This window comes from Phasianus colchicus, chromosome 5, assembly GCF_987193195.1.
Source record: "Phasianus colchicus chromosome 5, bPhaCol1.hap1.1, whole genome shotgun sequence".
NCBI lineage: Eukaryota > Metazoa > Chordata > Aves > Galliformes > Phasianidae > Phasianus > Phasianus colchicus.
The window spans coordinates 53905402-53926620 of record NC_143440.1 but is presented as its reverse complement, the minus strand read 5'-3'; the positions used below and the strand labels follow the sequence as shown (position 1 = coordinate 53926620).

The window sequence follows — 21219 nt, the reverse complement described above, 5'->3', positions numbered from 1 at the left end:
TCCTGTGTATAGAGTCTTACTGGTATCTTGCATATGTCATCAAATAAACAGAAGTAGTTGCAGAACAGTGCTGGGTAATTCAGAAGGTGGCTCAGTTTTGCCATGTCTGCATTGTTCCAAAAAATGCATTGTTTTTCCCCAAAGCATAACCTGCACCTCTGAGCCCACCTGTGTTCCTTCCTTGTAGGCAGCCTGCAGGTGCAGCTTTTGCTGTGCTTGGAAGTGCTGCTGCTGGGACGGTAGCAGAGGGATGAGGCATTGCAGAGGGATGAGGGCTGCCTGCTTCTTCTCTTCCTCACTGCTCCCTTGAGTCTTTTTGTTTCTGTAATATGTGATCAAAACATCTCTTTCATGAACCTTCAGGATGAGATGAGGTGTTGCTGTTGTGCTTGTTGACTGGCATTTTTCTTCATGACCCTGAATTGGGGCAGATGCTTTAGAAGGGAATGTGTGTACTAATTATCGTATGGTATGTGACTATCTGCTGTTAGCTTTCTTTAAAAAAGTAGGTGCACAGCAGAACACTAGCAAAGTGCTTTCGTTTCTTGCATAGTGAATACTGTGCATCAAGCTCTTTTTTTGTATATGGTGTAACTTTTCTGATGTTCACCATTTCTTTCCTTTTTTGCAGATTAAGACCCTTGATTTCTACACAGCTGGCTAAGAAGGCTGCCACAGAGGAGGTATGTAAAGCCCAGCTTTTTGTAGAATCATTAAGGTTGGAAAAGACCACTAAGATCACACAGTCCAACCCCAGCCCAGCCCACCATGCCCACTGCCCACGTCCCTCAGTGCCACATCTCCACGGTTCTTGAACACCTCCAGTGATGGTGGTCCCACCACTCCCTGGGCAGCTGTGCCACTGCATCACCACTCCATCTGAGAAGCGATTTTTCCTAATATCCAACCTGAACCTCCTCTGAACCTCTTCAGTTTGTCTGGAAATTCCCACAAGCTTTTCTCAGCCTGGCTCAGGCTGTATAGTAAATATAGGCAATAGAAATGAGACTCATGTCAGTGGTCAGAGCAGGAGCTGGTTACTACAAGCAGTGCAACACTGAAGTTGCCTGTCTTCTACCCAAGGTTGGCCTTTACTTAACCATCAGTAGCTTTAGCCTCATACCCCTAGTTCAATAGGAAAAAAGAAAAGATTCCCTGCAAGAGTATGTATTGAATGAGTAGTAGAGCAGAGCTTGTGTCTGTTTCATCACTTGGACCATGCCCACAGAAATGGGGGACGATAGTAAGTGCTGCTTCTGTGGAGCTGGTGGTGACACAAGGGAAGGGTTGGGGTTCTGGGGTCTGCCTAAAAAGATCAGTGAAGAAGCATGAAGTGACAGTATATATATATATACCCGGTATAACTTGGCTTACTCTTTTTTTGTTGTTTTGTTTGCTTTGGAAATAATTGTATTTCCATTGAAAAGGTAGAGCTGGTAAGTGGTCACCATCAGAAACCCTCCCAGGGTGGCTTTGTGCATGTGAATGTTCTGCTGAAAGGGTCATGGCTGTTATCACTCACAGCAGTAACAGCTTTCCTTTGCTTTTATATTTACTCTGTACAAAGTAAACACATGCGTTTTGCTGGTGATAAAAGAACTGTGTGTCTGACAATTCTGTTCCTAATATACCAAAGGAATTTGTCATTCCTTTCTTTTTTCCCCACGTATGGGTGATACTGATGCCCTTTTGAAAGGGTGCTGGCCAGCTCTGATAGCATGATGTGCTTTCACAATGCCTGTGAGTATGTAAAGCTGCACGCCAAACTGAAGTCCAGGTTGTCTAGAAGTGAGTCCAGGAAGTTCTGTTTAAAGATATTGTTTGACTGTTTTATTTTTAAAATGACTAAAACCCACTGATTTTCAGAAACAGTTTGATATTCTGCCTAGGGAAATACATTTTCACTTCTCATGTTATGCTCATTAGAAAACCCTGCACATTTTTAGAAATATAGCAATCTGGAAGTGGACATGATAATTAGAAGAAGGTCACATTTTAATTAGCATGGTGCAATTTTAAAAAATAATGACTCAATTGTAGCTCTTTTATAGTCACTCACTTTTTCAGAGCAGATGGATACTTTCAGCATAAAAATTATGATTATGACGTTATGATTCATGTCAAACGGTTGGGTCTATTTCTGCTTATACCTGAAATGTAGATGGACTCACCTTCATCAGTTTAGAGGCAAAAACAATGGTAGGAAATACAAAATATACTGGAGGGAAGTTCCTTTAAGTTGTATTATTAATTTGAGCATTAGAAATAATGAAAACTTGTCTTTGAGTGATCCAAATACCTAAACATTTCCTGCTGAAATTATTGGGTGCCTTGTGGCCTATTAATGAGCTATTGAACCAAACCCATGGATGGCTGTGAACATCTCAGGCAGATTCTTGGTTGACTGGCATGGTATGTGACAATTTTAGGAGCAGCTTTGATGTTTGAATAATTAGACCACCAGCTTTCTGATACGGGGACTTTGTGTTATGGCGTACCTCTGAAGTGCTTGGAGTTAGAAAGATTCTGGGAGTTTCTGTATCACAAGTAAATACGTTACCAAATAAATAATTACAATGCTGTGACAGACCTTACTGCCAACAGAACTGGAGAAGACGCAGCAGTACATGGTTGTGTGATGTGATTTAAAGCCTGGAGCACTGCAGGGCTTTTCTTGTTGTAGGGGTGAGGGAAGTTGTATGGGGCAGGGTACATCACTGCAGGAGATGGATTTGGTGCCCACCCTATTCCTGAAGTGGAGACAGCATTACCTGCACCTCCACATTCACTGCTGTCTGTTTGCTGCGTGCTGCTGTTGCTCTCTCTCCCAGTGTCCTGCCTAACCTTGGAGCATCTGAGTAGGTGCAGGTGCTGGAATGGGTCCATCAGTGACCAATTCTCAAATTAGAGCTTGGAGGTCGTTATTCTGATGTATTTCATAGGAAATGGTACAGATGCTGTTGTGTATTATCAACTTAGTGCTCTACCATCGCATTAAGTGCTGTCTAAAGAGTGCCATTTGTTCCACAGCTCATTGTGCCTCCAAATAAATCCACCCAGAGCTGTCAAAGCTAATAGTCTTTCTTTTTTTTTCTGATTTGAAGGGTACATTTTTACCATCATTGAAGTGCCAATAACATTGTTACTGTGTAATAGGCTTGATGTGAGTCAAGCACAATGAGGAAAAGGTTGTGAGCTTTCCTGCAGGGCTCTGTTGAGGAGCCCTCAGGCCCAAATTTCTCTGTACCTTCTTCTCAGGGGAAAGTTCTTTACCAAGAGAGTGGTGATGTGCTGGAACAGGCTGCCCAGGGAGGTTGTGGATGCCCCATCCCTGGAGGTGTTCAAGGCCAGGTTGGATGGGGCCCTGGGCAGCCTGGTCTAGTATTAGATATGGAGGTTGGTGACCCAGCAGGGGGATTGGAGCTTCATGATCCTAGAGTTTCCTTCCAACACAAGCCATTCTATGATTCTAACTTGCCTGTTCTCTGGAACGGCTACACCTCCAGTACTTGATGTTGGCTTCCAGCTCTCTTCTTGCTAAGCGTTACATAGAAATATTGAATAAAAAGGACTGTCCTACTGCCCTGTCTTCTGTTTTGCAGGTGACCTTTCCAAATGCACAAGCAGAAGCCTCTAACTTAGAAAAGCCAGCAACTGTGCTAGTGGAGAGTGGCCCAGTAGCTTATAACCTTGATGAAGAGGTGGAAGAGGAAGAAGCAGAAGAAGAAGATGATCACTGCATGAGTGCATTGCAGTTAATGGGAGGAAACGGTAAGTTGGGATGCTGTCTGCGTTACAGCCTTTTATTTCTCTGGTGCTGTCAGGTTTCTTGGTGTAGAGTTCAGGACAGACAGGGTTCCTGTATTTGTCTCAGCCCTTTGGCAGCTCATCCCAAGCTGAGCTCATTCTTGTGAGAGATTGGAGTCACCTCTGTCAAAAATGGGACTTTCTTAGGGATTCCTCCAGAGAAAAGTCTGTGTCTTGATCTTTAGGTTAAGAGGGTTTTCAAGAGGAAAATGATGTTGGGTCTTCTTTGGAATGATATTTATTAATGTGAATCTGAGGAATTAAGGAGTCAGTAACCCCTCTATTAGAAGAGTTTGGGGCTCATTGCCTCACAGTGGTGCACAAGCCCTTTAGACTTGACTGTCCAGCTCAAGGCAATCATCACAGCCTATTTCTGGAATAAGTGTTAGGAGGAAGGAGTTGTCCAAATTCAGAAATGACATCGATAGTGTGTGGTGTGCTCTATGGCATGCAGATGTGTGCTGATTTCTTTGGGCTACCCAGCAAAGCCTCTCACTTAATTGGACTTCTCTGCTGACAGGAAAGGGCAGTATCCTTTTTGTTGTGTTCTTCCTAGCAGGACACGTCCATGTTTATCTTTTATTAAAAACTTCCCCTTAGAAGTTAAGCCTTGAAAATATACAAAAATATTTTTGAAATGAGGGCAGCTAATTATGGGTTTTGAAAAAGCAAGATGAGAAAAAGGCTCCTCCTGAAATGTTATTTACTGCAAAAGTCTTTCCAGAACTATTAATTTACCTTTCATGGACTATATATATATATATATATATTTTTTTTTTATATATATATATATATATATAGTTTTCATAAAAGCATCTGTTGCTTTTAAATTGATTTCTCCACTTCAAAATAATTGCTGAACCTTAGGAAAAAGCAGTTTGTTGCCTGCATTTATTATTAGAATAACATTCCCAAGAAAAGATACCCATGTGGGGGAGGGTGGGTCCATGTTTATTAATAAATCCCCAACAAAAATAGAATAAAGGTCACGGAGCTATTTTTTATTTGTAAATGTTACTATTTTAAAACCATTCTGAGAACATTCCGCTGCTCCCTGTCTGGTTTGGACAGCAGCTGAAAAATCAGAGTTAAAAAAAATAAAATAAAAAAGGAAAGGACTATTCCCAGAATTCAAATGCAGGTGTGCAGAGCTGTTTAGCAGAACAAATAACTCCTTTCTAACTGCTTTCTTTATGGATTTTAGACCTGTCTGCCTGGAATAACTGCAGGAATTACAGATGCTGAACGTCACCCATTCTAGACGAATTATTATAGATTACACTTTATTTCTGCTTCGAAGCATTTGCTTGACTTTGGATCAAATGCTGCAGTATATTAAATTTGGAATATAAAGGTTAACATCACGGAATGCTCATATGTAATCGTTATCTTTAGGTTTGACTTTGCTACAGAAAATGTCTTTCTCACTTTATTCAGGAAAGACACAGAAGAGAAGTTAGTGCGTTAGAAACACACAACCGAGCCTTCTAATGAACAGAACACACAGATTTTACAACCAGCATCGTTTTAGGAAACAGAACTAGACTGAAAAAATGGACAAAATTTTAAGTTGTGCCTCTAGGAGTAAGTAGGTGTGGAAGTTCTGAGTCAGATGTGTGGGACACATTGCATGACTCATCTGTCACATCCCTGGAGGCTTTCAAGGTAAGGCTGGATCTGGCCCTGGGCTGTGGTGTCCCTATTCATTGCTGGGGAGTTGGACTAGGGGACCTTTAAAGGTCCCTTCCAACCCTAAGGGACCCTATTCTCTTCTACGTAATGAGGTCCCAGTGATAAGTGAGGAGAAATATTTATACACGTGTATTTACAAATAATTTTATTATATGGAGGAAGAATGGTAGAACTTTTTCATCAACCTGAAGAAAATATGTGATTTTTTAAACGCTTTTTTTATGGCAGAACTTATGATGTAGTTGGACAGCAAGAACACAACCTGAAAGTTGCAAGTGCTTATGTTGAATGTTCCACCTACCTGGAATATTTGCATTTTTATTTATCTTTGTCTTCATGTGTTTCAGATTATGGCTGTGATATGGATGATGACGATGGCTATTAGTTCTATTTACTTCTAAAGGACATGGACTATTTCTCATTCCCAGAAAAACTGCAATCTTCAAACTGTATGAAAGAAGCAGTCTGTGGTCAGCAAATGTTATCAAACAATCCTTACTTCTGTAAAGTGAATTTTAGCTTTGCATTGACTCTGGTCGGTTTACATTGACCCATAACCCAGCAATAATGTTTGGGTTTGTACTTGAATTATTTTTATTTTGGTGGTTGTGGTTTGAGAATGAAATTATTGGGAGTCATGTTTTCAGACAACAGAAGAAAGAGACAAAATAGACAATATAAAAAGAGTTATATGACTGCTTAGTGCATGTTATTGAAAGGGAGCATGTAGAAGGACAGATAGAGGGATGGATAAAAACAAGAAGCTCACCAGCTGATTAAGTACACCAGGATTAATTGTTTTAAATACTACAGCCAACAGAGAACATTTCCAACCTCTACTGACAAATTGACCTTGTCATTCTGTGCAATCTCCCATGCTCAAGCCTATCATAAATTGACAACAAGTTATGTATTGTACCTGTTTCTCTGAAATGGAGTAAATACTTACTGATATTAATTCATAGATGTCTAAAAGTTGTTTCAGTAGAAGGTAATGTTGGCAGTGAGGAAGTGACTTACGCTGTAAGTCAGATATTTATGTGTAAGGAAGGAGAAACCCTGGGTGAGGCAAGAATTGGAGAGAGAAAACTGGAGACATTGCTGGTGTCACGTACCTTTGGAGTCACTGGGGACAGCCAGGAGGTGTTGTGGCTGGTGTTGCTGAGGGGAGTGACTCCAGCCATCTCTACAGAGCTGCTCCCATCCAGCTGAGTTGGAGTGCAGGTCTGCTCCCAGAGCTGCCTGGCTTTAAAACTGGTTGAAAGCAAGAGAAAGCTGAGCTTTTTAATAAATAAGCTAGCATCTGCTTTGGCTGAATTTAATTTTATGTAATATATTTAACTTTCTGTGGGTAAATTAAAGGTCACCATGCAGCAGCCTGAATTTCATGGCTCAAATCCTACCCTTAAACAGTCTCTGCTACATGAATAATGCTGGAGCTTCGGCTGTATGTGCCCCAAAATGTCAGCAGGCAGATCCTTGTCACCCAGATCAGCAGTCCACACGGTGTGGTGGAACAGTTGATCAGGAACAGATCTGCAGTGCTGGATCCCACCCTCCTGCCTCTGTGCTGCCTTTCCCTGACACTGCTGGGTCTCCAAGGCTCCCACCCCAGTGTGAGATGCACTATGGTCTTGATGGCTGCAGCTGCAGGAGTTGGGGTGCTTTCATCTCTCTCTGTTGTCTGTGACAATCATGAATGCTGTAGTATTGCAGACTTCTCTTCTATCAGGGAAAGATGGATGTTTATCTTACCAGTATGGTTTCTGTTAAGCTGGCTTTCCTGGCTAGCTTATCCTTCCTATCCTTTCTGGGATTTTAAAGCAACACTCATTAAGTCACCAGCAATTCTGCTGCCACAGAGGGTGGATAGTGTCAGGAAAAGAAGCTGCCTTGTGAAGGGACAAACTCCAGAGAAAGGAAGGGACCTATGGTTCTCGTACTCGTGGTCATTGCCAACAAGGGAAAGGACCATATGGCCCTCCGTACTTCTTCTGTCCCTTTCAGTAGCTTGCATAAAGGGGATCATGTAAATAGAGCCAGAATGAGTGCATTTTTTAGGCACAGAGTTGATTTTGTTTGGCTGGTAAATGTAATGTGTTGAGTAGGTTTTATCTGCTAGATATTTTGAGTCCCAAACGGGAGTATTTCTCAGTGATCTCTCTTAACAGTAGAGCTTGGTTAAAAAATAAAATAATAAAGAAAAAGATGTTGTAAGACTAATGGGAATAAAAGCTCTTCTGAATCAGTTTTCAGTTACTTGGTTTGCAGCACATTGAAGAGATTCCTTATGATTGCTGGGAAGCAGCTGGTGCTTTCATCAAACAGCCATAGCTTTTTTTTCGGATACTTTATAAGTACTGCACAAAAAAGTTCATGGAGGAGATAAACCTTTCTACCTCTCTTTTATCTATACCATAATTCAAAATCATGCTAGAAGCTGACAATAAAAATAAAAAAGTAGTTTGTTTTATCAAAGTTCACGGTCTGCGAGTCTTTGAGACAGCTGAGTTTGAGCATTGGGGTTTGAATTAATCTGTCAGTAGCACTATTACAAGTTACCGTGCTCTCAGTGTATTCTCAGAGCTGGGTTTTATTCCAGGGTACACATTATTCTCTATGCAGGAAATAAACACGCATAAATAAACATGTGTATGACTCATGTAGGTCGAGAACGTTTCTCAAATGCATAACGTCGGTTCTTAAAGAAACGGCTGAGCTCCATATTGCTGAGGGTCTTTCCTCCAGTTTTCTGTGTCAGTTTTCATGGGTTTGTTAGCCCTACAGAATATTAAACCTGCTGCCAATGTAGGGACATTACGTGTGAGAGCCGAGAGTCCACTTGAATAACTCCTGCTAGCAAATGTTAATTTCGGTAGCACGTTGCGTTTCTGAGAACATTGTCTCCTGCACTGGGAGCAGTGAATGCTTTTCTATATCAGACAGGAAAATACTTGCAGGTTTTGAAAGCTCTCATGAGATTTGATTAGAGGAGGCTATGTGATAGAAGGGCAGTTAGAGAGCAAAAAAGGACCTGCAAGCCCATAGCATCTCAGTATTGCTGGTGAAGCTAATGGCACAGTTTCTGCACAGGAGTCCTAAAGGCAGAGCCGTGGTATTGCACTGAGCTTTGCAGGCTTCTTAAACTGTAGTGGTTATCATAGAGTCATAGAATGGCCTGGGTTGCAAAGGACCACAATGCTCATCTAGTTCCAACCCCCTGCTATGTGCAGGATCACCAACCACCAGACCAGGCTGCCCAGAGCCACATCCAGCCTGGCCTTGAATGCCTGCAGAGATGGGGCATCCACAGCCTCCTTGGGCAGCCTGTTCCAGTGCTTCACCATCCTCTGTGTGAAGAACTTCCTCCTAATATCTAGCCTAAACCTCCCTTGTCTCAGTTTAAAACCATTCCCCCTTGTCCTATCACTGTCCACCCCTGTAAACAGCTGTTCCCCCTGTTTATATGCTCCCTTCAAGTATTGGAAGGCCACAATGAGGTCTCCCCAGAGCCTTCTCTTTTTCAAGCTAAACAAGCCCAGTTCCCTCAATCTTTCCTCATAATATATTATATTATGTATATTTTTAATTTATTGGTGACTTACCGGGATTTTTATAATGTTCATTCCTTCTTGATTTAACTAAGCTCAGGAAATGTAAACAGATTAGAACATGCTAGTTTCTGTTTTTATAGCTAGACATTAAAATGTAAAAAGATTAACACTGCATTAACTCTGTTTACTACTGTTGATGTATCTGGACTATTTTGTTGTATGTAAGTGAGCCTTTATTCTCTTGGAGTCATTTGGACCTTGCTTTTTTCAGGATTCCGATTATAACAAAGATAGACCATAGGGCTTCAACATCTGTTGTCCCTGGGTCTTCTTTCTTGAACTCACACAAGCTGTAGATGATAGGTTTTCTTGCATAAAGCATGTCTCTTGCTGCAAGTCACTTTGCTTGACAGGCAAAATTCTCCAGCTGTTGCATCCAGCTTGTCTGCCATGCAGCCTTTTAACAATCTTTTATTGTGGGGATAAAAAAATGAAAGAAATAAGGAAAATAATAGGATTCTTCACTGGGGTGAGTGTGTTTTCAGAGACTTAATCATCCATGACGTTTCTTTAAGTCCGCTGTGTTCAGTTCAGCAATTCAGAAATGGTGCCAGACAGACAGCCTTGTTTTGAGGGTTAAACATATTTGTCTAAAAAGTCCTTGCCATCCTGATGGCTCGTTTGTATTCCGTGGATTGCATTGAAGCTCTCATCGCAAATGCGTGTACACTTAATGTAGAGTTTTGCTTAATAAATGTTCTGTTTCCTACTTTCATGTTGAATCCTTGCATTTGGTTCACTTAGTGCCAGGGATGTTAAACCTGCTTGATGTAAGCACATGTATCTTCCTTACACAACCACAATATGAGTCATGTTAAGCTTTCTTTTTTTTTTTTTTTTTTTTACTGTAAGATATTTGCTGTAAATAAAAAGTAAAACCCTTGCAGAACCCATCTTTTATGGTGCTCTTCTACTAATTTCTGGTTCTTCTATCTTTGTTCTTGTGAATGTTTTTTTTGATTGGTTGACAGTGGAAGAAATACTTTTAACTCAGAGCTTTCTTCTGTCTCTAAAAGTGAAGATAAGTCTCATCAGGTAAGTGTTTCTTACAAGAAATTGTTCTGCTGGTAAATGTAGATACTTTCTGTAAACTGCATTACGTTAATGATGTTTTAGCACCAAACTATATAATTAATTGACTGTAGAAGCAGTGTGTAGTATGTGGTAGAGCAGTTACCAGTAGTTTTGATATAGGGATGTTTTGATGTAGGGATGTGGTTCAGTGAGCATGATGGGGATGGTTTGATGGTTGGACTGTATGATCTTGGTGGTCTCTTCCAGCTTTAATGATTCTGTGATTCGGTGACGGGGTGTGGTGGGATGGTTGGAATAGATGATCCTAGTGGTCTTTTCCAACCTTTATGATTCTATGATATGATTTTGAACATGCGTCATTCCAGCTTTACTGCATTCCCTTAATCTCTTCTAGGTACAGTCTTGCTCTCTTTGACATCAGGATGTTTTTATTTGTAGTTTCTTTACAGCTGTTCCAATCCTTTCCAATGGTGGTTGGGAATTTTTCCAGTGATGTCCATCATTGGTGCTCTCTCCATCATAATATCCAAATTGCAATGAAGTACTGTTTGCCTCAGTCTCATATTTACTGCCTTTCCCAAGCTGTGCAGTTTATTAGCTTTGTCCTATAATTTTTTGTCTTCCCTACCACATCAGGCTGTCATAGCCAAAACCATTCTGTCCTCCCAACTGCCTTCATCAAATACGCCTCCTTTAAGGGTCTGAAAATTAAATAATGTTAACAAAGCTGAAATATCACAAAGATTTATACTAGCTTCATTTGTCACCAGCAGATCATAATGTCCTTGTGTTTGAGTTCGCACATTGTAACAGAAGAGGTGCTGTAATCTCCTACTCAGGCACACTCTGAGAAGAGTTGTAGGATGATATTCCATGATTTTTTGCCCTGGAGCTTGGCTGTGGTCTTGGTGAGTGGTGTTTGTTTAGTGAGAGGGGTGAAGCACTGAGAAATGAGGCAGGAGGAATGCTTACAGCCTAACAAATCTACTTGATGAGTTTCTTCATCTTAATTGTTTTATTCTTTTGGGACTGTTGTGCATTTTCATGGAAATGAGGGAGGCAGATACATTTCATAAAAATGCAAAATGAAAATCCCATCCTGCCACGTGATTTAATGACTTCTTGTCTGAATCTTGTGTTTGTTGTTGTATGGGCTGGCAGTAAGTGGCATTGCACTAGACACAGGGACGGCAGGCGTTTTATTATCTGTCTCCATTGCACAATTGCAGGAAGGATGCTTTCTTACTGCTCTTAGTGCTCCTAGTGAGGTTTCTCAATTCTTCAAAACCAGAAAAATACTGCAAATTAGAGGAATCTGAACAAAGCAATGAAAAGAAACGGCACCAACGCTGCTTTTACCAAATGATTTTCAGTGCTCTTCTGTGAGAATGGTAAAATCTATTTGTACAGGGAGGCTAAAAAGTAGTAAAGTTCTGTCTTGAGTGGTGGGGCTGGCAGGTGTGCAGCTCCTGTCCTCTGCTCTGATGTGGTCTCCCGGGTCTGCCTTTATGTCAGAAGTGCTGCTCCTGCTCTTGGCTGTATACCTTTCTGCAGATCAGGATTTTGGAGCAAACATCGTAAGCAAAAGTCTTATGTGAAGAATGTGAGCCCTGCTCTAAGTAGATGGCTGTTGGTAGTGAGGGGTCTTCAGTTCCCCAAAATGCAAAAGATTCATCAAAACAGGGACGCATGGACATATCCGTGATAGATCTGCACAGTCACTGCAAATTGGTTCCTGTGACTTTGCATCAGGCAGTAAGCTTTGCTGCTTTACATCAGCTGAGGATCTGTGCCATTAATGACAGTCCCAAGGGCGCTAACAGCAGGAGAGGGAAAAAAGTGCCCAGGGGTAAGTAATGGTGTGATATGCAGTATGTTGCCCAAAGCCAATTCTTGCTCTGTTTGTCTAGCCCATCAGTCTGCCTTTCTTCATTAACCAGCAGAGTGGAGTTACCTGTTCTGGTGATGTTAAAATAAATGAGAAAATGGAACTTCAGTGGCGATACAGCTGTAGCGTGCAGCACATAATGCATTCCTCTTCAGCTCTCTATGGCAGTGGCTGCAGCTGTCAAAACTTTCTCTCTCTAGGTGGTAATAGACTACTCCGACACATATCTGTAATTGAATAATGATTCTTCAGAGCAGCACTGTGTCTGGGAAACAGGCAAGATCCGTGTATCTGCTTTGATTCCTCCCCGTTCGCTGAGAGCTCACCAAAGGAGAGTCTATACAAACACACCAGCACAATTCAAATAAGATTCATGGGTTGACACGGGGTAAAATACAGCTAAAGCAAATGGTTTCAAAACTCCACTCACTGTTTCCAAGCAAACTCTTACACAGGGCCACTGGGAAATTGTTTGACACGGCTGCATGCTGCATTAAATCAGGAGGACCTACCGTAAGCTCCGAGGTCTCCAGCAGCAAGGCAGTGCGATGTGAATCATTGTATTTTCTTTCTGGACTATCCAGCACCAAGAGAAAGAGTCTGAGTGGGTTTTGCTGCCCGCGGAAAGATGAAGGATCTTTCATCTTTTTGATCTTCCTTGTATATTTTAGGTTGGTTCAGAGGAGCTGGCTGCACTGCATTAATAAAATGCCATCTAAAGCTCTGTTAGCTGGTGTGCTTGGTATTCATGCTAGTATAAATTTTCCGGTCTCCTTTAGGCTGTGAAGCAGAATCTCTGACCATAGGGGCATTGCCAGCCTTTGTACAGGAGCCCAGCTCAGACCCCAAGCACTGTTGCTGCTTGTGGGTGTAACAGAGGTGTGAAGCAGCCACATCTCAGGTGATTGTGCTCTGTGGTACATCTATAAGGAGATCATATATGTCCCCATCTGCTGCAGATTTGAGTGAGGAGAAGCCAGTGTACTGATACCACCATGCAGAGAGGTAGGTTGGGTCCCCAGGGCTGTGTTCAGCTCATGGATCGGTCCCACAGTTACTACTACAGCACATATGCCCAGGAGATAAGCAGTTGAGGCACCTCAGGTAAAGATTGGAAGTGGACAGGAAAAATACAGAGCTATTGCAGGACATAGGCAAGGTTTGGAAGGAAGGCTGTGGCTGTGCCAGCGTCGTTTCAAGCTTGCTTTTACAGCCAAGCTTAGCTATCTACTTCTTGGGTAGATCTTGAGTTTGCTGGAGGCACACGTGGCTTTGCCTTTTTTTTTTTTTTCCCAAGTTATTCCCTCCATTTCTGTAAGTTGCACCCTTGCTGTGATTTGCAGCTTTCCTTCCAAGCAGAGTCCTCTGTGCCCAGCAGGAGTGAGCAATCACTACTGAAGAGCAGCAGTGTCGAATGGTACAAGAAAGAGAGGGGAAAAATAGCACAGATGAAGAACTGTGGTGAGACTTGGAGTGTGAAAGCATTGTTTGCTGCAGGTGACAGAGCCGGGGATGTCCCACACCAGAGGAGGAGGAGCAAGCTGCAAACACAGCAGAGGTAACACAGCTCTGGTAAGCTCTAACCTGAAATTCCTCATTTCCTCTGCAAGAATTTGGTGCCACTGAGTCACGCTTATGGCTGGGTGTAAGTCCCTTGTGGTCATTGTATTTGACAGCAAGAAATGTCTGTGGGAGAAGTGAAATTACCCACTGGAACCCCTCAGATATGTAATAAATATTGGACTCATAAAATGCTAACAAAATGGAACGAAGTCAGACATGAAAGGGAAATCTGCCTTTTTTAACATGAAAACAGTGTGATATCAGCAATGCTGCAGTGTCTGGGAGAAGTCTGAATAAAAATGTGTATGTATTTAGGAATTACGATATTTGTACAAGAAATGTTCAAAGGGCTGAAGTCTTCAGTCTCTTTAATTAGTCACGGGAGTGAACACCATTGGCTTTCAGTGAAAGAACTGCAGATTGTTGCTGTTCTGTCTAAGTACATGTCCTGTTTTCTCCCTAGTATATTTCATTATAAAATACCATATTAAAGCTTTAAAAAGTCTTTTATTAGCTAGCAGATGGTTTTGCAAGTCATTTTAATGAGATAAAGAAAACTTTAATGGCAGATGTATAAATTTGTGCTTAGACAGGCTGTTGCCTTTGGAAAATTCTTGGGAATGTTTTCTCCTTGATTTGGCAGAGCTTGGCACCAGATTATGTACAAGGAAATAGAAGGGATTGATTTATGCTGACTGGTTCCCTCCTGAGAGTGGTTTTGCATCAGTGTAACATCATTGAGTTCCACAGTTACTCTGTGATTTACAGAGGTGCAAAGGGAGAGTGAAATGTGATTAACGTGATGCAGTTCAGGAGAAATATTACATTTCTCAGATACTTGCCTCTTTCCTTTGCCATGGTCAAGGGATGTTTTGGGGAAGCTTACAGGCAGGCCAGCAGAATGCCAACCCCTTCTTGACTTCATGTGGAATAGCCTGGTTAGTTTTGGCTTCCTTCTCCCGCCAGTGTTAAATTTTGTGAGATACAAGGTGGTAATGTTGGAAGTAGCTCTATGGCTGTCAAAAAAAAAAAACCCACAAACCAAGAAACAACCAACCCAAAATCTCAAGGCTTTGGTGGTTCTTCCTGGTCTCTTTCTTTCAAGAGCAACCAACACCACATTCTTCAGAGGCATGAGCTGGCTCTTGGTAAATATACTCACATCTGGAATAAGCACCCACTCCGTGAAAGGAGGGGTTATTTCCCTCTAAGCATATAGGTTTTCATGGGAGTGGTTGCTGACATCCAGATCTGCTTCCTCCAGAGATTTGTTGTGGCTGTGTTGGGTCTTGGCCTTATGGGAGCTTGCAGTGATTCATTTGCACAGGCATAGGATTGACTGTCCCCAAACGTAATAAAAGATGAATGAAGGTCGATTAAAGCAGTAAAAGATGCCTACTAAGAGCAAAGAGGGGTGGCCAGCAGGGACAGGGAGGTGATTGTTCCCCTCTACTCTGCTCTTGTGAGGCCCCATCTGGAGTGCTGCATCCAAGTCTGGAGCCCCCAGTACAAGAAAGACAGGGAACTGTTGGAGAGGGTCCAGAGGAGGGCCACGAAGATGATCAGGGGACTGGAGCACCTCCCCTATGAGGACAGGCTGAGGGAGCTGGGCTTGTTCAGCCTGGAGAAAAGAAGGCTGCAGGGTGACCTCATTGCAGCCTTTCAATACCTAAAGGGAGCCTACAAACAGGAGGGGAATCAACTCTTAGAAAGGGTGAGTGACAGCAGGACAAGGGGAAATGGTTTTAAGCTGAGGGAAGGGAGATTTAGGTTGGACGTCAGGGGGAAATTCTTTACGGAGAGAGTGGTGAGGTACTGGAACAGGCTGCCCAGGGAGGTTGTGGATGCCCCATCCCTGGAAGTGTTCAAGGCCAGATTGGATGGGGCCCTGGGCAGCCTGGTCTAGCATTAGGTGGGATGATTGGTGGCCCTGCATGTGGCAGGGGGGTTGGAGATTCATGATCCTTGAGGTCCCTTCCAACCCTGGCAATTCTGTGATTCTGTGATACCTTCTCAAGCTTCACTGTCCTTTGGTCCTGCCCTGGTTTGCTGACCCTGGTACAACTGGCCGAGTTTCAGCATCACCTCTTTGCACTGCTGGAGACCATCACCCTTCTGTTTGTTCTAGATCTATCTGATCTAATCTCAAAAGCCATTTCTCAGATTTGCAGCTATATGCACTGCACAGGTCATTAGGGAAAGCCTTCTTCTTTCTCTGCATATTGAGTGTGTAGGTGTACTTCCAGCAGGAAGTATATTAGCAATGCTAATATTAAGTAGCAAGTGGGCAACATTCATCGTTTTGTCAACATCTCTACAGTCCTCTATTTGTTCCTTGGCTATTCTTTGGTAATAAAGACCCTTGGCATGTTGTGCCATTTGCTCTGTCCAAGAGCAGGTATTTCTACAGAAGCCCATCCTGAAAGAAGTCATTTGCCAAGATAAGATTTGGTGTTTTAGATGGGTTCATGAGGCATTGCAAAAACTTTGTGAGGAATGAAGACAATTTGAGATGTCTGAAGCACATGCAGAATAAATTGCAGCTGGCCTACTTGCCCTGCACGCTACGTGCTGCTGCTAACTTCTTTCTCTGACATCTCCCACACAGTGGTTTTACTGCTGAAGGTGTGTCACATCCTGGTACACATGTGCATTTAACTGGGGCTCCATCAATGAAATGTGAAGTTCATATGAGCTGAGCTAAGCCACATCCTGAACACTGCGAACCTCTGTCTTCCTTTGCTTCCCGATGGTCGTCCAAAATCCATCTCGCAGCCATTCCGAGGGCTCTGTGCTGCTCCCAGCCAGGCTGGGAAGGCCTTGGGCTGTTTCTCAGTGGCACCCGTCACCCATTTGATGCTAAACCCAGAGCCAGGGTGAAGCTGCGGTAGAAATTCCCATGGGAATTAGTGCTGAGCCGGAACGGGAGAGTCAGATGGTGCCTGACACTGCTTTTGGAGCAGCATGGGAAGAGAAAGGTATGTCAGCCTTAAACTGGAATTTCCTGTAATTTCTCAGTTTTCACAATTCTACAATTATTAAAATGAGATTTTTCTCCTTTCTCTTTGCGTTTGCTGGACACTATGAATCAGAAAGTGGCTGGGACTGTTATCTTGCTCCAATGTAATTTGATTCTCACCTCCCCCCCTCTTAGTATTTGATGAGAAACCTTTGTATTTTCATGCTTTAATACAATCTGGCACATAATTACAAATGACTCATAGATAATCTCGGTCATGGAGCTCTCTGAAATTAGATGATAATTTAGCCTGGAATTTCTGTAGAAAGAATGAAGAAAAAGACAATTATAATTATTCTAATCAAGATATCTTTTTCTTTGCCTGGGGTATTGCTCTGTGAACTGCCAGAGGCCTGAAAGTATTTAGACCATTTCTGCCGCTCGCTGTTTCCCAGACAAACACGGCTGATCACTGCGGATTTTCATCACCGTGAAATTTCCGTAAGTGCTCCTGACAGAGAGAAAAGATGAAACAGGCAGGGGCTGAGCTGGTGGGGTGTGAGCAGAGCAGCGATGGAAAATAAACGGTCCGGGTGCTTTGTGCCAGCTGCTGGGGCTGAGGGAAAGGCCCCAGCCATGCACTCTGGTCCCAGTGAAGATATTTGGCCCATAGGGTGCTAAGTGAGTGAGGTCACCGCAAGGTATGGCCTTAGTGGGGAAAGTTGGCTGCGTGGGGCTCAGCATTGCAGAGCTGGCCATGGCCCTGTCTGCAAAGATGGGTTTGGGACATCACCTGCCAAATGGCCAAAATGCTTTCAAGTGAGAGCTGGCAGGCAACTACAACCAACCTCATGTCGTGGTCAATCCAATAGTATGGATGGAAATGCAAGGAGATTGGTAGGAAAACAGAGCATTTCTCTTCTGAAAGACTCCTAGGAGCATGGCTTGCCTCAGCCAGCAAAGGCAAAGAGGGGATCTGAGTTCAATCTATAAATACTTCAAAGGGGCAAACACCAGGGAAGGGAAAAGCAATGAAAACAAGGTTGCATAAGAATAAATAAGAATAAATTAACCATGAACTAATCTAGGCTGAAAACTGAAAGGTTTGTCGGTGTTCTGTGAAGTCTCTCCCGGTTTTATGTTCTGTTTATTCGAGAGAGAGAGATAAAGGTTGCTGCCTTCATCCCAGAGGATGAGTCTGAAACATAATGACCAACTGGATACTTGCCAGCATTGCTGACCGTCCTGCTGCTGATTGCTTCTGGCAGCAGCATAAAATTAGTGTGCTTATGTCTGCTTCCGAGCCCTGCCAGCAGCCTGTGACAGTCAGCACCGCCTCCATCCCACCTCTGGCATCCCCACTGCTGGCAGTGTCTCCAGTGGGTTCAAGCACTGGTGGTACAACACCTGGCCTGGCCAGAGACAGAGAGGTGTGAGGCCAGTGGAGGGGTCAATTAAATCAGACAGAAAAATGTCACAGGAAGATGGAGATGGTGAGGGGATGCTCGCTCTTGGTATTCAATTTAATCAAACCTAATTTTCAAATGAGGTGGAGGGTGCAGGTTTCTTTGCTCCACAGGGCCTGGCTCAACACTGGAATGGGCTGCCCAGGGAGTGGTGGAATCCCTATGCTTGGAGGCATTTAAGAGGTGTGTGGATGTAGCACTAAGGGATGTGGTGCAGCAGTGGCATGCAGTAGGTCAGGTTGATGGCTGGACTTGATGATCTTGAAGGTTGTTTCCAACCTCGATGATTCTGTGAGCCATGGCAGCCCTGTGGGAGACAAAAGCTCCTGTTCACAGCTCCCAGGTGGTGGTTGTCCATGGGGGAACCAGCTCCTTCCCCTGCTGGCTGCCACTCGCACTGGAGCTGTGTGTCAACAGCTGAAATCCAACCTTGGGTTTTTTTGCCTTGCACATTTGTAGCTCCTGGCTTTTCCCCTGCAAGCTCTTCTCCCAGTTCCTAACACACTTCATCTTGCAGTGTCACGCTGATCACCTGGTGAATGGACCCACCAATGCAGGGATTGAGCAAAAGTATACTTCAAAATAACCTGGCCAATTTTTTTTTTTTTTCTTTTCCTTAGAATAAAAAACTTCCTTCCTTACCCCGGTGCATCCACATTCCCTGCACAGTATGTGCAGGATGCTGACAAAGGGTGAGATGTTGCGCTGACAGCCGAAAGGGCCAACCATACCCATGCACTGTGCTGCTGGAGTAGCGGGAGACTGAAGTCTTGATAGATGCAAAAATAGCAAGATCAGAGAGAGGCTTCAGAGCAGCTGCTGGGAAACAGGCACTTTGCAAGAAAGTGAAATGCTCTGATCACTTGATGTGTGTGTTTTGAGGGAAGCCTTGCTGGTACGGGAGATTTGTTTTAACTGTGTGGGACAGAGCCTGTCAGATGGATGAACAGCCCTGATGTGACAGGGTTCACATTCTCGTATATTTTTTCAGCTCCTTTGCAGCTCTTGCAGGCTGATAGGGAATGGTGGCTTCGCAGGGAGCAGCCCATCTCTGCCTGAGAGCCTGGGTCTGCCAGCTGAGGCAGGATGCTGAAGGGAAATGCAGCTCTAAATATTTTGCTTGGTCTAAATCCAGATATCTCATTACACTTCAGATAAACTGTATTTTATTTATTTCCACCCTCCCCCCACATGCTCTAACATTTACACTGAGGGGCTATAAGTAAACTTTTGAAATACTGCTTCAAAAAGCAAAGTTAAAATATGTTTTTTGTTAAGAAACAACATGCAGACTTTCCCCTGCCAGCATCCCTTTGGGATCCCTTTTGCTTTAACAAATTTGTCACAGGTTTGTGAATTTCTTGGGCCCATCTGGATCTGTGTTTTTGATCACACGAGCTCTGAAGAAAGAAGTTTCCTGGTGACAATGGGGACTCAGCTGCCTTGATGTTGGCAGCTATCCCTGCTCCTTTGGAACCTCTGCCCCAGCATCGCTTCTTTGCTCCAGTGGCAACGTTGGAGGGTGAGTCGAAGAATCACCAAGGCTGGAAGACCTCAAGATCATCCAGTCCAGTTGTTCACCCACCACCAATATTTTCCAATAAACCAAGACCCTCAGTACAACATCTAAACATTCCTTGAACACCATCAGGAATGGTGACTCCACCATGTCCCCGGGCAGCCCATTCCAGTGCCTGACCACTCCTTTTGAGAAGGAATTTTTCAGCTCCTGGCTGAGCTCTGTCTCCTAGGAGCAGCCCCTGCCTGTGCTCCTGCTGGTTTCTGAAGGAGGCAATGAATAGGCATGAAGCCAGAGGTAGGATGGTTTGACAGAAAGGGTCTTGGGTGGTGCTGTAAAAAGAGAATTATTTCTATACAATTTAACATGAATGAACGGCTCCTGAAGATTAAAAGGAAAAAAAAAAACCAACACAAAACAGAAAAAAACCCTAGGGGAAAAAAAAGGAAAATGTGTTTGCTTTTAGCACTGGGATGGTGCTGCTTGGCAGTGGGCGATGGAGGCTCTTTCCCTAGGCAACAAGGACAGCAGGGCTGTAAGCACCCCGGCCCTTCTCTGGTGGATGGATGTCAGCTTGAAACACACCTAGCAGGGCTTCTGTAGGCATGGCCATGGTGCGTCCCGCTTGGATCCTGCATGGCTGCTCTGTGCTTATGTGGTTTGGGAAGTGAACTGTAGCAGCTTTTGGCAGTGGGAAAGTTCTGTGGCACTGTGAACCCAGTTCCATCACGTGCAGCAGCCAAACCCACCAGGTACCAGCTGTCCGCCTCGCTCAGCCCATCTGATGTTATCCTTCCATTCCTGTAATTAATCAGCTTTTTCTATGCAGAACCAACCCAGAACATCGTAAGCCAGGAATGAGAAAGTGATTGCTCATAGATATGTATCTAAATTGCTGAACTGGTACCAAGCAAATAACAAATGTGATTTTGACAAATGCTCCTACCGCATATAGAAGCCACAACGCTTTGAGGAGCAGAATAACTCAGCCAGCCGGTACCTGACTGCAAAATTAATGGTTGACTCTCCATTCCATATTTATTTTGAGGTGTCACTTCCATTTTAGTTTTCCACTGCTCGGGGATTATCAGAGAGCACGAAGCCATGAGGGTCCTCACTGCAGCAGGAGCAGAGCAGGGTTACAGCATGCACACAGGCAGGGGAAGGGTTCCTCCTAAATGTGATTTATGGTAAGTGGAGAAGGGCGGGACTTCCCAAAGCAGCTAAGGGAATTAGGTGCCTGATTCCCATTGATTTCCCTCTGACAGAGATTAATGTACTGTTTTCCAGTTTGTGATGTGCCCAGATGCGTTGGCAGGGGAGGATAATATATCAATCAGTGAGTAATGTGTCTGCTCCCTAACTTCGATGCATGGCAGAGGGATATTTTACATTAGACTCTGCATCACGCTTATTGGCTGCTTATCATATTTTAGGGTTTTTGTGTTGGTTTTGTTTGTTGCTGGTTTTTTTTTTGTGTGTGATCGCAAGAGATGTTTGCAAGGGTTTATGAGATATCATACTAACAGCGATGAGGCTGAAATATGGACTGCTTTTCACAGGGGGAGGCGGCAGCAGGTTGTAGAGAGGCAAAAAACAGTTTGATTTCATTTCCCCAAATTCATAGGAGGAATAATGTGACTGAATGGTATTTTCCAACCATCTCAGGCATGTTG

The 21219-nt window shown here is 43.5% G+C and overlaps 1 protein-coding gene across 2 annotated transcripts in view; it reads left to right on the top strand.

Moving 5' to 3' along the window:
* Positions 1-13975, top strand: part of BRF1 (BRF1 general transcription factor IIIB subunit) — a 168595-nt gene extending 154620 nt beyond the window's left edge. The window contains exons 16-18 of one of the 2 annotated variants that reach the window (XM_090141764.1): positions 632-683; positions 3603-3771; positions 5847-13975. In XM_090141764.1, the coding sequence (XP_089997890.1) occupies positions 632-683; positions 3603-3771; positions 5847-5884 (259 nt within the window). In that variant the 3' untranslated portion in view covers positions 5885-13975. The remainder of the gene's footprint in view (positions 1-631; positions 684-3602; positions 3772-5846) is intronic. The other variant, XM_031605574.2, reaches the window with a different exon arrangement.
* The last annotated feature ends 7244 nt before the right edge of the window (positions 13976-21219 follow it).